Source organism: Actinia tenebrosa, unplaced genomic scaffold (assembly GCF_029948245.1).
Source record: "Actinia tenebrosa isolate PJP-AT-01 unplaced genomic scaffold, QUT_ActTen_1.0 PGA_scaffold7__59_contigs__length_16204524, whole genome shotgun sequence".
NCBI lineage: Eukaryota > Metazoa > Cnidaria > Anthozoa > Actiniaria > Actiniidae > Actinia > Actinia tenebrosa.
Genome location: NW_028292584.1, coordinates 1,743,733 through 1,760,592, shown reverse-complemented (window position 1 = coordinate 1,760,592; position 16,860 = coordinate 1,743,733). Strand labels below are relative to the sequence as shown.

General features: G+C 37.6%; 2 protein-coding genes across 5 annotated transcripts in view; one reads left to right on the top strand and one right to left on the bottom strand.

The window, feature by feature from the left end:
• The first annotated feature begins 348 nt into the window (after positions 1 to 348).
• Positions 349 to 13,714, top strand: LOC116297273 (CD151 antigen). Of its 4 annotated transcripts, none has more exons than XM_031705468.1 (7): positions 349 to 534; positions 8,090 to 8,281; positions 9,663 to 9,701; positions 10,987 to 11,082; positions 11,568 to 11,723; positions 12,111 to 12,194; positions 13,269 to 13,714. In XM_031705468.1, the coding sequence occupies exons 1-7, from the start codon at positions 430 to 432 to the stop codon at positions 13,323 to 13,325; spliced, it is 729 nt and encodes a 242-aa protein (XP_031561328.1). In that variant the 5' UTR covers positions 349 to 429; the 3' UTR covers positions 13,326 to 13,714. The 4 variants fall into 4 exon arrangements, with proteins under 4 accessions (XP_031561328.1, XP_031561326.1, XP_031561329.1 ...); XM_031705466.1 differs by having other exon boundaries at positions 9,627 to 9,701; XM_031705469.2 differs by lacking the exon at positions 13,269 to 13,714 and adding an exon at positions 12,629 to 13,262 and having other exon boundaries at positions 9,627 to 9,701.
• Positions 13,715 to 15,393: 1,679 nt separating this feature from the next.
• Positions 15,394 to 16,860, bottom strand: part of LOC116297277 (neuropeptide FF receptor 2) — a 48,138-nt gene continuing 46,671 nt past the window's right edge. Inside the window, exon 8 of the mRNA XM_089040267.1 lies at positions 15,394 to 15,573. Coding sequence (XP_088896393.1) covers positions 15,518 to 15,573 — 56 coding nt within the window. The 3' untranslated portion in view covers positions 15,394 to 15,517. The remainder of the gene's footprint in view (positions 15,574 to 16,860) is intronic.

Genomic DNA, 16,860 nt, shown 5'->3' with positions numbered 1-16,860 from the left:
CTCAGAGTGACTATATGCAACAAGACTTGTAAATTTTTGTTCAGTTCGATGTCTAACGATATCCTATAGATTTTGTTAGTGTTCTGTTATTAAGTTGAAATTAGTTCTTTACAATAATTATAACAGAGACAATACTTGTCATCATTGATAATACATTTAAGTAGTTTTCCTCTTGAAGGAGTAATGCAGTCGTCCTAGCTCACCCCACCCTTCCTAACTGTTGGTTCCACTTCCAAGTCACTCATCAGCCTCATCATCAGTACTTTTCATTGTCATCATTTCATTCATTCCAGTGAGAACAACACTACGTGCCAATCGCGAACTTAATAAGTCATTTTTAGTCAACAGGCTTACTTAGCTCATTTGTACATCGCGCAAGCAGCAAACAAACACGGCCGATTGTATTTGATGGTCTAGTGATAATCAACCATGGAGAGAGAAAGACATTTGGAACTGAACTCAAAGAAGAAGAAAGGGCTCATTAACTTGGAATGTCTGAAGATTCCTATGATAATGTTTACGTTCCTTTTCTGGGTAAGTTATTTCCCGATGTGTCCAAATATCGGTTATTCATTCATATCAATGATAATGATAGTCTTCTTGGCAGACAGATAATATATCCTAATATTATCTTTTTTGTTTTTTTTGTTGGGTATTCACGCGCTCTATTATATGTAGAATGTAGTACGCTGCTGGATGGCGCCAGGAGTATCGATTTTATCAGAACACCAAACAGGCCCAAAAACTAAGAAGAATGCCTATAATTTGTATTGGCAGTCATGTTGGGCGTTGTATCTAGTAGTTATATGCACTTGTATACATGTAGGTCTAGCCTTGCTTCAGACCTTTGCCGGCACTATATCGCTTTATAGTCTTTTTTTTCTTCTCTAACTCACTTATGGTTCATTTTTTGACCGTAGTGTGGCAAGAGGTCATCAGAGGTCAAAGAATGAGCTTCTGGCTAAAAGATACTGTCGCTATTTGTTGCAGATTTTATCGTTTTTTATAAATCCCTTTAGGTGTACGTAACGGTCTTATATACGTTATGCATGTGTCTGTTTGTCGGCATGTTTTTCCTTCATGGATCTTGTTCATCTACGTCAAAACATTCATGATACTTGAAAGTCCTGTCCTTAATCTCTATGTCTGGCGTGGCATTTCACCATTCAAAGCACATGGCTTTCTCTGGATTTTTTAATCAGCACACGACGCCTTAGTCTCCCCCACAACCGCTTTCAGTGTCGTTTCAATGACGCCTCAAATACATGGACAAATCTCAACGAGTAACTCTCATCTCAAACCTAAAGCGGTGCGAAGAGCATTTTAATTCTAAAGTGAACTCTTCAGAACTTTTGTTAACACGTAAACAAATCGCTGGGATTCGTTTTAGTTTTCTAATTCCATGAGAACGATCTATTTTCTGTTAGTATGGTGAAAAAGATGATGAAAAGACTGATCTTTTTAAGTATGATCTTCAGTTCCAACGAGTACACTTAAAGACTATAAGGTATTGGGCTCCCTGAGGTTTCATTTCCTGATATGATGATACATATCTGACTGAATTTAATAAGCTTTAAGAGGTACACTCAAGCAGAGGTTAATTCTACTAATACAACCTATAACGACATATATTTCTGCCTTGAACGACCACTAAATGGATATACTTTCATTTCCTAGTATGATGATCACCACCTTTATTATCAATAATTCATTTTAACACTGTTTCTAAAACACATACTACAAAGAATCTTTTGAACAGATTGTCCTTACTACACAAAGCACTTCTGCGTGAAGTTGCTATATCAACCTTGTCATTTTAATATTCTGTCTTTGTAGAATGTCAATCACAGAAATTGAAGTGAAATTATCATAGGCAATCAAATGGCGAAATATTGATAAATTTAGCATGTTTACCGCCATTTTGTCAAAAAGGAACTATGCAGATTGAAAAAAATACGAGTAATTAAAATGCATATCCCTAATTTCACAAGTTCAAAATTCTATTTCCAGTTAATATCATAAGACAAATTCCCGGACAAATTAAGGCAGAGAATTCTGGCAGAAGGCCTCGAGCTAGTCGTGTCCCTGTAACGAGAGTAGGGTACCGCCTATAGTAAATAATAGTCCTTCCAACTGCACTCAATTTTAATAGTATCACGTACCCTGAACATGAAAAAGTATAGCGAAAGTTAATTGGTCCACATGCAATCTTACGCTTCTGACGCAAAGCATCATGTTACAGTACTGAAATAGTGATCCCTGTATTCAGGTCATGTAGTTAGAATGTAAGTTTGTACATGAAATAAGTCGGCTTGTTTGCTGACGAAAGTCCAACCTCATCTGTCTCTACTCGTCCTGTCTTCAGTGTTTGCCTGTTTGCCATATGACAAAACTAGTGAATGGGTGTATTAAAGTGAATTGCTACACTTATAGAAATTAAAGTACAACAAAAATATCCTTATCCCGTGCAAGAATGATGAAATTCCACATGCCTATCCGCCTAAAGGGAAAGGTTAACAAGACTAGAGTTTTTCTTCACTCCGCAAATCAGCTGATACTTAATTTTGATCGGTCTGAGTTTTGGTTTTCTCTGCATGAAAAGAAATGTCACACAGAAACTCAGTGGAAATATTATAGACAATGAGGTTTTCTTACGATAGGATTTCTTCAGTAAAAACAGTCAAGATTGAACACACGACTCAGTGAGCGGATTGTATTAGCGTTCATACCCGCGACCTAAAGGTCAATATACTAGCAAGGATTTCATGCAAAAGGAACAAGGAAGGTATTCATGTATCATGATATGCTATAAAAGTGGTCTCCTTCTGGTGAGTTAGAGTGGTTTTTATAAACCCAAAAAATTTAATCGTGGTTTGGATTTCTCGGGTATCCCGGCCTGTAGGAAAAAGGTAGCTGTCGATACACAAATGCTGCTTCTAAAATCTCTCTTCAATTGTTGGTCTTTAAGAAAAATTATTTTGAAATAAAGATCATAATAGTTTATTACGCGTCTTGAAGTTTTTTTTCTGCGAAAAATTCTCAAAAACGATCGTTTGGGGCTTCGAAAGTTCGAAGGTTAATCATTAATATCGCGGGGGTACGTTATGTGAAAACCTTCTCAAATATGAAATAAGTCAGTTAAAGACCTCGAACGTCGGCAATAAGCCTCATATGGCTTATTCTCTAACTGATTGCTTAACTATAATTCAAATTAATAAGAATATATATTTTTTCATGCATGGCAATATTTAAACAACGCAAAATATAATGGCCGCCTAGAACTCATTTCAAAATATTGTAGCCCTCCCGCCTTAAACGGCACTTAATAAATGATGGCACTCCCCAAAAAATAGTGACTCTCTCCCCCTCCCCCTTAAATGATGACCGGTGCCTAAATTAAAGTCTTCTATAGCCTCTGTCAGTGCTACAATTTATGAACATTCCATGAGTTGACGACTAGATACCGATCTAATTAACGTACTTCCCATGTACCATTTCGGTCTCAGCCCAGGCTATGTTCTATATGTTTTGAACCCGACAAAATGATTTTACAATTGCGTATTTACCGCCACAGTTATATAGTCGTTAAGATCGGACAAAACAGACTTGGAGTAGGATTGAAGGGGTCTGAAGTCTATTGTATAAAGAATGAAGGATACCAATGTAGACTCAATGTATGTAGCCAGCCTCGAACCTCCGAAAACAAAAACACACGGTCTAATAACCATCCTACGGACAGCTATCGTAGTCATTATGGTAGGTTAGAGAAATATCTGCTTTAGTTTTATCCCATATAACAGAGACTAATAAGTGAAACACTCTAACTTTGAAAGATTCAAAAAATTGTTTTGCATATAAAGAATTTTAGCCATCAGTTTCTAGCGTCTATAACTAGCTTCAACATTAAGTGCAGCGCAAGGAAAGAGGAAACATGCGCAATGCAATGTGTTTTCTCATATTTTCTTAGAAGCCTCCCATTTAGAATAATGTATACACATGACAAGTGCGCTAGGACAAACGGATTAGGTTATATATATTTCAGTGTTTGTTTCAGTTATTTACGTACTTGCGGGATACTGCTTTACTCAGTCTGGCAATCCTATTTCATATTTTAGGCTGTATAACACAAACGCACTAGGAAAACGTGTACCAGAGAATGTTCGTTGAATAAGAGATTTAGGAATGTTTCGCCCGGCCTTCGATCGTTTGCCGTTCGCGTTCAGTTGTAAATGAATCTCTTTAAGAATAACTTTTCGTCTTCGCTAAGAAATAAAACCGTTTTAAAATCGGAAACAAAATTCCTTAAAAAAATGACTCACATTTAAGTTTCGATCAGAATGGAGTACTATTGAAGTGATGACCTTTGGCACCACAGGACAATATTTGCCCGTTTATGTCAAAACTTGAACCTATTCAGTATATCAACCTGTTTCTTATGATGACGATAAAAAAAAAAGATAAAATGAATTACAAAATTGTGCGCAAAGGCTCGTGTGTGTACAAGGAAAATACAAAAGATGGGTGGGGTATTCCCGGTGTGTACCACCTATGTAGCAGGAACATGGTGCAGGGAGGCGTTCTGTTGTGTGGCATAACACAGCATTCTTGCAGTCCGATCTTTCCGTGCTTAGCTAGCTCAAGTTTTCTGTATGGTGTCATAAGAAAATGTATGGCGATCCTTAAAAGCCTTTATAAATCATAAGAAGAGAAGCATGCAGTGAAGGAAAAAATTTTAAAAATGGCTTAATCCAAAATCTAGCCACACAGGGCGAACGAGCCTACTACTTTTCAAAGGTCAGCTATAAACATTTAAAACATTTTCTTATATAATATGATACCACAGAAACCGAGCTTGGGCTACCTGTGTTTCATGTTGCAAGGAGATATTTGTTTATGAACCTGGGACAAATTTCTCAATTGACACGGTTTTCTTTGTTATTCACAAGGCTTTAGTTTTTGTTATAACCCTCATTATAAATGCAAGGTCAATATATAGTTAGTTATTAACCCGGTTAATAACTATGTTGAGTAGACTTCGCATTTATAATGAGCAACATTTGATAGAAAACCTTCTCAGTTGATAAATAACATACTTAATTACCTCGAACGTCGACAATAAGCCTATACATCCCTCGGGCCTGCGGCCCTCGGGATGTATATGGCTTATTATCTCCGTTCTCGGTAATAAGCCTTTTCATAGTTTAAGAATCGATTCCACTGCGCATGCGATTTTATCCCGAATTTCTCACCTTCTTTTGTCTAAACCTTCTTTTGTTCTTAATTAAACAAAAGAAGGTGCGAAATTCGGGATAAAATCGCATGCGCATTGGAATCGATTCTTAAATTATGAAAAGGCTTATTAACTCTTACTTAATGTACATTGTTCTTACTTTACTGTCGCTCAAAAAATCAACGACAACAAAACACAAAATGCTGCATTATATTAAAGTGTGTTTTATGAGTAAACCAGCCCTGATCAATTGTTTTCATAGGGCAGTTTAAAATGCTGGTTTATAGTTATTTTTGTTGCTATAACATTTGGGACCATACCTCCAGACTTGCCAAAGCGCAGTATGGCAGCGCGAAGCATTTACGGCTATGCCGGAGATTTCGGCCCCGACACCGCTATCCATAATGATCAGGGAGCTCGGCCGAAGCCTAAGGGAGAGGTTAGTCGGCCCCTAGACCGTATATGATTAACCCCTTGCTATGACCATTATTGATCCCATTTCCACTGATGACCAGTTTTCTGTATACGACTTCATCCATGTGGGAGGCGAGAGTGATTTAACAGACATGCGCACAAATAAGTAATGTAATGTTCAAGTTCAAGTCATAACAAAAAGAATTCATCTTCGCCAAGTACACCTGGGTTTATATGATTTGGCTACTTGTCTTGAAATTTGATTAACTGAACCCCATGCTAAAGTTTATTACTGATCACCAAGCGACAGTTCAGTTATGCTAGGACAATTATTAGTGCTGTGCTCTTCAGATGGCTTAGCTGTCATAGGTTCACAAAGTTTGCAGTACACTGGGAACATTTCAGCTGTGTGGTCGTCATAAAATAACCGTGGATTGACCAACTCTATAGGAGATAGTTGAAAGTATCATTGTACCATAAAGGTAAACACGCTGCTAACACAATACTGCTATATCATGACATGTTTGAAAGACGTACTTGGCAATTATACATTTCCGGCCCCCTATACATATACAACACAGAGAGATAGGTCACTTCTAGCTTGCATAAACCAACCAGCTGGAGTCCGTTACCATGGTGACGTTCTCTCACACTCACTGTCATTTAATGTTTCCGCCGGATGATAATATCATGCAACAGTTAATATTTAATTTGTTAAAACAAGAGATTAAATACATGTAAGAGACCGGAAAACGCTTGGACCAAATGATTGGGAAATCGCATAGCGGCTGAGAAACATGGTTGAATAAGTAGACTGGCACTGTTGGGATGACTATAGAAGCCTTTACTGAATATGAATGATCCAGATGGGACTTGTTGTGACTGGGAATGTACGAAAAGTTCTTTTATGATACAGAATTGCCTTGTAGGGGTGAGTGTAATGAGTTATTTATGTACTATTTAAAGTCGTCTGTAAGTGCTCATTGGAAGTGTTTCGATTCAAATGTTTTGGACTAACTGCTCCACATCTCAGTATCAGAACCACTCAGCTGAGCGTCGGTAAAAATAGATAACTGTTGATAATGAACTCCGATCTGTTCTAGACAATTGATATGTTAATCTATCATTAAAGCTATGTTCATTTAACGTGTTGATAATGTCATTATATCAAGGTTATTAATAAATAACAGCTATAAATCGTCATGATAGTGACCTCTTCTAAGATACGTTAGAAAATGATATGTCAGAAATCTAGATTTGGTAGATAAGCATGCTATTAAACATTATTGTACTTAGCTGGTAGTGCATCCTGATTAACACTGAGTCAACCTGACCAATAATTCTATTCCAATAACTTGATCTTTAATTTTAATTTCATGAGTAGTATAAATGTTTTTTTTTTCTTTATTTATTATAGAATGAACGTTCTTTTGCAGGGATATCGATATAGTAATTAAAAGGAAGATATTCTTTATTCACATGCGAAGATTAAAAGCAATCAGAGATTTCGACTCTCATGCAAGATTCTTTGTCAATTAAGCCGGTTTTCCTTTTCCCCCCGTGTTTGGTATTCAATAATTTATTATGAGTTTCCGTGGTTAGTAGCACGCTGCTGGATTACTCACCGAAACACAGTTGGATTATCAGTAAACTTCTGTTCTCGTAACATTAGGTGGCTTTTGATGGTTTTATAACAGAACACTACTGGGAAAAACTAACGTTTCTTACATCATTATTTGAGTCACTAAGGTTCTTGTTGCGTTTTGACGTCGCAAAAGAACAGTTGTTCTAGTCTTGCATGTTGTCCGATCCACGCATCTTCAAACGCAAATCCAAATAACAACCGAATGCGGTTTTCGTAATCTATTAATGAATAGGTAGCCGACGTTATTAATGGGCCTAATCCAGGCTAGTGGTTTAGTAAAAGCCTTAAGATGATTTGTATCAATTAATGCCCGTATAATGAATTGGATATTGAATACCAAAATCAATCTTAGGTAATAAGTCCTAAGCTTTTTTAAATAATATATGCGAATCAAATATAATCATTTAGCATGGTTTCTCTCAGCCATCCATCCATATATTCTCGTCAAGCTATTTACTCCTTGTGTCTATCTATTATAAACAGTTTTCTTGGATAGCAGTCACAGGAGCTCTAAGTGTTTGGGCTGCCTGTGGTTTTGCTAGTTATACTACTTACCCTGCTACTTACTACTGCATGTGTCTATTATAAACAGCTTTCTTGGATAGCAGTTACAGGAGCTCTAAAAACAGCTTAATAGTAGTTCTAAGTGTCTGGGCTACCTGTGGCTTTGTTAGTCATGTAATTTACTCCCTGTGTCTATTATAAACAGCTTTGTGGGATAGCAATAATAGTAGCTCTGAGTATTTGGGTTGCCTGTGGTTCTATTAATGCAATTGCTTACACTATGTTTTTATAAACAGCTTTCTGGGATAGCAATGATCATAGTTGGAGTTTGGACCCTATACTATGAAGAGCAATACCATTTGTTGCTAGGCAGCACAAGATACTTGATTATAGTAGGGTTAATGATTGGCATAGGAGGCGTGGTCATCCTGGTCTGTGTGTGTGGTTGCTATGGTACTATGAAAGAACACCGCTATCTCTTGCTTACGGTGAGTTATAGTAAATCATGAGCTCTTATTTATTTATTTATTTATTTATTTATACAACTTTAACCACCAATTAATAATTAGAAATAATTAACATACATGTTATTCTGGATTAACTATAGTTAAATAAATCTTTAGCTATAACCTATGAGGTTATACTTAAGCGTTTGGGCTATAACCTCTGCACCCAACCCATGCACCTAACTGTTGGTACCCGTATGTCGATGACACGTCTTGAAAGATATCTGAAGATCTTGACAAGAGTTTGCTGACCATCTAGATAATGTGGACGAGGATATCAAGTTTACTTTAGAGGTTGAAAAGCAAGGAGCTTTGACTTTTTTGGATACATGTACGACCCGCCAAGAAGATGGCTATTTGAGCGTTATAATAGATCGCAAGTCAACCCACAAACTGGGATTCGTTAATCATCCAGCATTACACCGAGCAGACACTCACAACCCAGTGAACTCAACGAAAGGAACGCAACCCACTAGAACACCAAGAAGATGCGCTGTTCCTTTTCCATACATTATCCAAGACATTTTCAAACGTCATGGCTCTGACGCCTACTTCAAGCCCATAAAAAACACTAAAACAATTGTTTTCTCTAAGGAAATAGAATGTTGCGTATCGTATATGTTGCGGTGGTTCCATGTTATCGATTGTGAGAGTGAGATTTGAGTGAGACAGCAATGGCGGATCCAGGGAGGGGGGGGGGGGGGGCAAATGGGGGCTAAAGCCCCCCATTCAGCAGAAAAAAACGATGGTTTTTTATATTGTTTTTCGTTGTGTTGACGGAAGAAACTCAATTAGCCCCCCACCCCCCCCCCCCTTTAAAATTTTGGCTGGATCCGCCCTTGGACAGAACGAACACTTAGGACGACAAGGGCTGCTCAACCAAGTCTTCGGAGGTTGCTCGGCACAACCATACACAGAGTGTCTGGGCCACCAAATTACCACTACACACATTCAAGTCCTAGATACTGAATCGCTGTGGTACGAATTTAAGCTCTTAAGAAGGCAAGATCCACATCCGAATTAACACCCCAGATTTCAATCGAGATGGAGGGCGATACCACTTGTAGGACAATCAAGTGTCCAAAAGCTCGTTACTGCAGTAGAGCATAAACACTAGTACTCATGATTCATTGTGATCAGGACTCACGTGGAATCGAAAGCTCAAACTATACCTTATGTTACATCATCTTGGCCTTGATGGTATTTAATAAAAAGTTTTCTCATTAGCTTTCTTCCTTAATACCACCAAAGTGGCCGCCTTGTTTTTGTTTTTTGACTCTGTTAGAAATGCTTGCAACCCATCAATACGTGTTGTTGTTTTTTTCAGTTCATGATAATGCTGTCATTAATATTTATCATTCAGTTGTCAGTTGGTATCGTGGCTTTTGTACATCGCTATCAGGTATTTGTTCATCACTGTTTTGTATGGATAACAAACCTTGTTTAGCTAGTATCCTTCGCAGACGTCAATAGAGTCAATTCCTTACACACCGCGGCCTTAATTAAGCTCTGGGAGGGTCTGGGATTTACGATGAGTATCTGTTTGTCTAGCAATAATAAAGCTTTTGTCAAAGCTTAGTTTATCGTAGCACAGTATCTTTTTATGTCAGACGTCAAACATTATTTAAGCTCGATTGCTTGTGCTGAATACACTTCAGGCCTGAATACTGAATAGACTTTTTGCCATGGTTTCTTAGCGACCTTGTTCTAAATCCTAACAAAAAAACTTCAATCCTCAAGAGAAGGGAGTTCTTTTGTTTTTACTCCTATAGGTAAGGAGGGTTGTGTGTATACAAGGAATATATACAGAGGGACAAAATGTATCATTATACATTTTACTCACTCTCTCGTGACTGAGTTGCCGAGAGCCTAATCCCTGGTATGCATCAATTTTGACATGACACTAAAAAATTTTTGACATATAAGGTATTGTCATTCAAATGCCCCCTTCCCCCGTTATTTTGATTGGCCGAGATAACTGCAAATAACTGCCTACAAATATCAATCTGCTCAGTATAATAATGATTTAGTAGACCGTGCTCAACCTCATTCAATTAATAATTGTTATCTAGCTTAGCCCTTACCATAAAAATGTCAGTTGGGGAATAATGGGAGGAGAATAAGTGGAGTGGAATACTGTGCCTATCTGATTTACTGTATTTAATTGTATGGTATACGAGCCACTATTTTTTAAGCAACTTTCAAGGTATATTTGAAAAAGTATAGACAACATCGATTTATTTCTAAAATAGAATACACATTAACAAACGGTGCGCGCGCAATCACGCCTATATTCAAATGTAATCTTTTGGTTCTTGAGAAATCTGATGCGAAAAGTAATGTAGCTTTTTCATTTCTGTCATGTCTACATTTCTGTACGCAACATCTGTCATTCTTGCCCATTTTAGGCTTGACTTTCAAAGGTTTTCACGACCGAAGTTGATTGAAAATTTTAGTAGTCGTCATCTTGTTTATTTTTGATCATCTGTTGTACCCCCAAACCCTGACCTCGCTTTCGCGCGCGCGACCGTAAAGCATTCTGGACAAGTAAGAGAAGTAAAGTGCATAGTCCAAAGTTCTCGATATCTTTACCTGGGTTATGATACCAAATAAGTACATATATACAAGCCAATACATTAATAGAATAGACGTTCTCTAATGTTTCTTGTGTTGTGTTGTTTTTGCAGATAAAAGATGAAATTTATAAATCAACAAAGAACACGATGAATTTATATGGTAGCGACAAAGGCGTTACCGTGGCGTTTGACAAGTTGCATCAGTCAGTAAGTGTTCTATTTATCATACTTATAAAACTATGTAGAAAAAATCCTACAGATAGTGGGAGCTAGATTTCACGGTTTACCGGTGGCGTATTTAGTACAAAAAGACGCTGACCGTCAAACTTGATCAGTGCTGGTTGCAATAGACGGTCGGCCGTATTGTTTTTCTAAAGTCTATAGTATTAAAAAAAGACAGAACAGCTTAAGAAACTCTAATTGTGTGTTACATTTTTTTGAACATCTAATATAAAAAAGACTAAATTTGCATATAATTTTCAATGAGATTTGACGGCCAGCAAACCGCTTTCTCCAAACTGCGAAAAAAAAAAAAAAAAAAAAAAAAACCACGTTCCATGAAACCTGCCATTCATTTATCATGTCAAGTTCACACACAATTAAGAATTGGCTGAATGCTTTCAGCCAATCCGAGGTGAGATAGTGAATACAATGCAAAATGATGTAGCATACTTGTTATTTCACAATCGTAGTTCAAATGTTGTGGCGACTTGTCATATGCATCATGGAACTCAACAGCCTGGAAACAGAGTGAGGTCAGCGGTAATAACACAGTACCAGACTCCTGCTGCAAGACGCCGTCATTAAAGTGTGGCAAAAGGGACCACCCTTCTAACATCTATCGCGAGGTGAGATGTAATACTATTGCAGTCATATGTAACTGGAAGACAGTTCTGTGCTACACTAATTTAATTCAAGGGTTTTTCTCCGTGTTCTTTGGTCCCCTCTCTTCCCCCCTCTCCACCCCCTCTGTGCGTTCGCCGTGCCCTGTCAGCAGATCAGCTAAGACTGATGGTTCCCCCTCCACCCCCTCTGTGCGTTCGCCGTGCCTTGTCAGCAGATCAGCTAAGACTAAAGGTTATTTCTGGGTATCTAAATCTATACTGGCGTTTGAATTAGAGGAAGGTTCAATACTCCTTGTACCTTCGTTCCCCAGAATTCAGGAAGTATGAGTCCATGTTATTGTCAATCAAGATACTCCTTAAAATAACTTTCTTGTGCTTTGTGTTCTGTAGGGATGCATATGGGAGCTAACAATCTTATTCAAGGAACACTTGCTAATACTTGGGTCTGTGATGATAGGAATATCGTTTTTACAGGTAGGACTACTTATTAGAAAACAATAGAGGTTATTAGTGCATACCCGAGGTCTTGAATATACGTTTATCTCGTGGGTCGCATGGTTGGCGTAGTGGTTTACTGCTCGCCGCTCACCGTTTTGGCCGGGTTCGAGCCCCGGCTCCGACTGGATTATATGGGAGTTTGTTTGATGTTTTGTTTACTCCGGGATCTCATATAGAATGTAGTCGTACGGGGAGTAATTGTTGTAAAATATAAATTTTAAAGGGCACAGTTTTTCCCTATCCGGACCGACTTTAGTACTGCAAATAACTTATTTACTTTTTATCTTGTTTTACAATTTTGTTGCTATTTAGCAATCTGTTATCCCAGCAAGGGCACTAGGACACCGAACGTGGTTGGATTTCTATAGTTGTTTTTCGGGACTCTATTTGATTAACCATATTAAATCTAGGACGGCTGAATATTACTGACGTAAGGAGAATCGCGCGGTTGCATTGTTGTTGGTATAGTACAAACAGAGTCAAGTACGGAACGCTCATCGGCTATATTCAAACCGTTTGACCTTTGGAAGAAAACGGCTGCATTATAACAGCGAAGGAACACGGACACAAGATAAGTAAACAAGTATAACGTTAATTACTTTCAAATAATCGAAAGGGAAAAAACCTATAGAAATCCAACCACGTTCGGTGTCCTAGTGCCCTTGATCCCAGGATACCGGACCGCTTGCACACGTTAGAAAATGTCGCACCACGCACAGTTAATCAGAACGCACAATTCATAAGATACAGGACTAGGGAACTATTTTCCTAATCGAGGATAAAATGGCGTATTTTTTGAAGAAAATGATGTAACAAAATATAAGGTCGCCATCTTAGTTCATACAAAAAAAAAAAAAAAAAAAGCCCTTTGTAACATTTTCCTAATGACGGCAATAAAAACCATCGATTAAATCTTACAGATGCTGTACCGCATTTTGTCTCATTCGTCCTTTGGTAAAAACATCAAAATGCAAGGCCAAAGTCACACGTATAAAGCTTTGAAGGTCGCATAAAAACAGCTCTAACATTTTGTTTCTGCTTGCTCCGCAGTTAATTGGTATCTTGATGACCATATGTGCCCTTCGATACGTTGATGATTACTATTAGCACGGCCCTGTGGCGACCTGCATGCTTATAATATGTTTTTAATCTTATTTTATCCACTTTAAGCCTAATAAAACGGCCTAAAGATGACGGCTTGGAATGGTTATCCATATATTATAGAATGCAAAACTGATACGATGTGTACTGCTGTATAGAAGTATGTTTGTATCGCCTTCTCTACAGAATCTTCAAGGAATTTTTTCTCGACTGATAAAGACATGAACGGCAAGGGTAGTTAAGACGAAAGGCCAAACTAATGGAATTTGCCGCTGCTTTCAGTCTTGTAATCATTCAACGCTCTAATAAAAGAATTCTAGATCTGCTACTCAGTAATAATCGCTATTAGTTCTAAGTATGGCCTGTCTAAAACACAGTAAAAAGTCAAAATATTCGTTGATGTTTTCTGTTTTTATTACTGAATCATCGCTCAATGACATACACCTTTATATGATTAATGACAAAACAACAGAAAATTATTCTCTATACTTTGAAGGGGTTTGTTTCTTTCCCTGTTTTGCCGTATCTTCATTTTTTCTATGGCCTGGAGGGCTCAGTGATGGCTAGTGAATCTAAATTTTTGAAATCGCCAGATGAGAGTGCAAACATTCATAGGGAAGGGATAAGAGCTGCCGCCATGTTGGATGAATGGAATGTTAACTTTATCCAAGATGGCGACCATGACGCACGTTTTCGCCAATATGAAGAAGATCAGAAAGTTTATAGCTCCTTGATAACTTTATGGGTTTCAGTTTGCCTTTATTAACGTTGCTTATATTAGATTGAAGTCAAAGTTCAATTTGTATGTCCTTAGTACATCGGAAATGCTGGAGGCAATTGATGATATTTGGGCTGATAACTCGCACGCTCATCGGCATGTGTTTATATAAGAGGACAGAGACACGACATGAGAGCACAGGCAGCCCAAACAAGGTTCCTGTGTATGGTTTATAAGGAAATGTATGGGAGTTATGATAAAGTCATTAAGTCATGGCAATAAAATGTTTCACTGAACATTTTGCGTCAAAACTTGCTGCAGTTGTTGCTTTTACTTTGTTCAGTCTTCTGGCGAAGTTTCAGCGCGATTTGAGGCCGTTTAGTGCGTCCACAGTCTCTGTTAAAAAGAATGCCATTATTCTTAGCAATCAGCCACGCTTCTTTCCAATTCCATTTTGCAGAAGAAAAAAAGGGAAGATAAAAGACAATTTTTCGCAGGTTTCGAGCAGGGCTGTACGGATTCGTACGGCCCTGCTCGCTCAAAGCCGTACGGCCCTGCTCACACCATTTTCCCGATGGTTTTTCTAAGAGCGCGCGCCCGGGCAGATACGGGTCATATTCCCTAGAGTATCATTTGCGCATAAGAAGACAAATAATAATAATAATAATAATAATAATAATAAAATAATAATAATAATAGTAATAATAATAGTAATAACAATAGTAATAATGATAACCTTTATTATTGATAGCGCGCATGAAACATGTAAATATGATCACATGCGTGTAACAAGAATAAATAAAATAAGATATAATACATGCTATATACGTAAGATGTCTACACAATATTTAGAATGAATCAATAATGTACCAACTACTGTAAAATGTAAATCTTTGATTAAAGTTATATACAACCTAAATAGAGAGAATAAGAGAAAAATATCAAATGCCCTTGGCGGGATTCGAACCCACGGCTTCGGTATTCTAGTCCGATTTACAACCTAAATAATTAAATTATATAAATAAATGCTCAAAATTCATAAGCAATCCTAAATAAAAACGTCTTTAATAGAGTCTTAAATCTGTAGAAATTGTTGTTTTCTGTGATATGGCGAGGCAATGCATTAAAAAGAGATGGGGAGGCAACATCAAAGGCCCTATTACCCAGAGTTTTTAAAGACTTTGCACTATATGGCTTCAGAAGAAGTTCATTGTTTCTGTGAAGAGCGTAACGGCTAGGAAGCTGCACTGATATTCCATAGACAGCTTTGAACGTTAGTATTAAGATCTTGAAATGTATTCGTTCCTTTACTGGTAGCCAATGTAATGAACCTAGGACAGGCGTGATGTGGTTGTATTTGGGCGTGTTCGTTATTAATCGGGCCGCGCAGCGTTTTGTACCCGTTTTAATAATTTGGAGATCGATTTCGCCGGCAGTCCGTAAAGTAGACTATTGCAAATATAGTCAACTCTTCCCATAACTACGACGTGGACAAGAGTTCTTGTTGCTTCGACAGAAGGGTATCTTCTGATCTTTCTGATGTTGTGAATCGAGTAAAATTCAGTTTTACAGGTGTTGTTTATATGTGGTGACAATGTCATGTTGTCATCAAATAGCACTCCTAAATTCCTTGCCGTCGTCGTGACTGGTCTCACAATAGAATCTCCCACAGACAACTTGTCAATCATATAGATTTTGCTTAACTGTTTTTTTTGTTTTTTTTTGTTCCAATTATTAGAAATTCCGTTTTGCTTTTATTTATTTTCATCTTATCTGTAATCATCCATGCACGAATCGCAGTTATACAACTTTCCATGGCTGTAATAGACCCTTGAATATGGATACAACTCAAACGAAGAATCTTATTCTCAAGATAATCGGACTCTTGGTACGTGCAAATAATACTAGTAACACTTGCGCGTACCGAGTATCGTTTCTTTATCACTTCTTTTAAAAAAGCTTAATAAATTTTACTTAGTTGTCAAAAATGAAAGCTACTGTGGCCGATTAAGTTTCACGTTATGGTTTTTCAGAATGTTCCGATAGAAGTGTAACTTTATCAGTAAATAGCTTTTAAATCTTTCATATTTTACACTTATTTAAATTCTTTTATGCTGAAAAAATGCTTATCCTTATGACACGCCGTCGTTTTTCTTTCGCAGTTATATAGGTCTTTCGTTCTTTGATCAAGGAATCGCTCTACGCTTTCACGATGAACTGGCGCAAACACAAATACTACAACGCGTGCTAAAAGATAGAGTAATCAGTCGCTTCTTGCGCTTTCATGGCTTGGCTCAACGCCACTGATTCCGTTATCCGGGAGGCTGCACTAACATTAGGGTCGTATATAACTGATTTTCAGCGGTCAAATCTTTTTTTGCCATTTCAAATTCGTCTTCTACGCAATAATTAGTTCCCCATCTTAGATGTAATCGGATTTTAGACACATCACGGCCGATACGTGGTATTTGAACTGTTTCTGTGGAAGACTTCCTGATGACTTAAATATCTAGATCCTGACGCACTGCTCGCATGACCACGTTAACGGTGCCATCACCTCGTTATCAACTGTAGACAGTGAATGATGGAAATGACTTTTTAAGAGTTCAATATTGTGATACCAAGGGCTCGGCTTTTCCATAAATGAGGTTAGCTAAGCGTCAAAACATGTTTTACAATAAATTAACAAGATGACAAGAATGTAATTTGCTGTTGTTGTTTAAAGAAATTCTACTACTGCTGTTGTGATGCTGCTATTCATGTGTTGTTATTGATCATTTGTTGAAAGTGCTTCTACAAACTTTATTCTTCAGCAAAATATGA

Excerpts from the sequence above, each read along its gene's own strand:
- LOC116297273 (XM_031705466.1), top strand. The coding sequence starts at position 430 with ATGGAGAGAGAAAGACATTTGGAACTGAACTCAAAGAAGAAGAAAGGG. Across the intron at positions 9,702-10,986 it reads CTTTTGTACATCGCTATCAG|ATAAAAGATGAAATTTATAA; the intron begins GTATTTGTTCAT and ends TTGTTTTTGCAG. Across the intron at positions 11,083-11,567 it reads TTGACAAGTTGCATCAGTCA|TTCAAATGTTGTGGCGACTT; the intron begins GTAAGTGTTCTA and ends TCACAATCGTAG.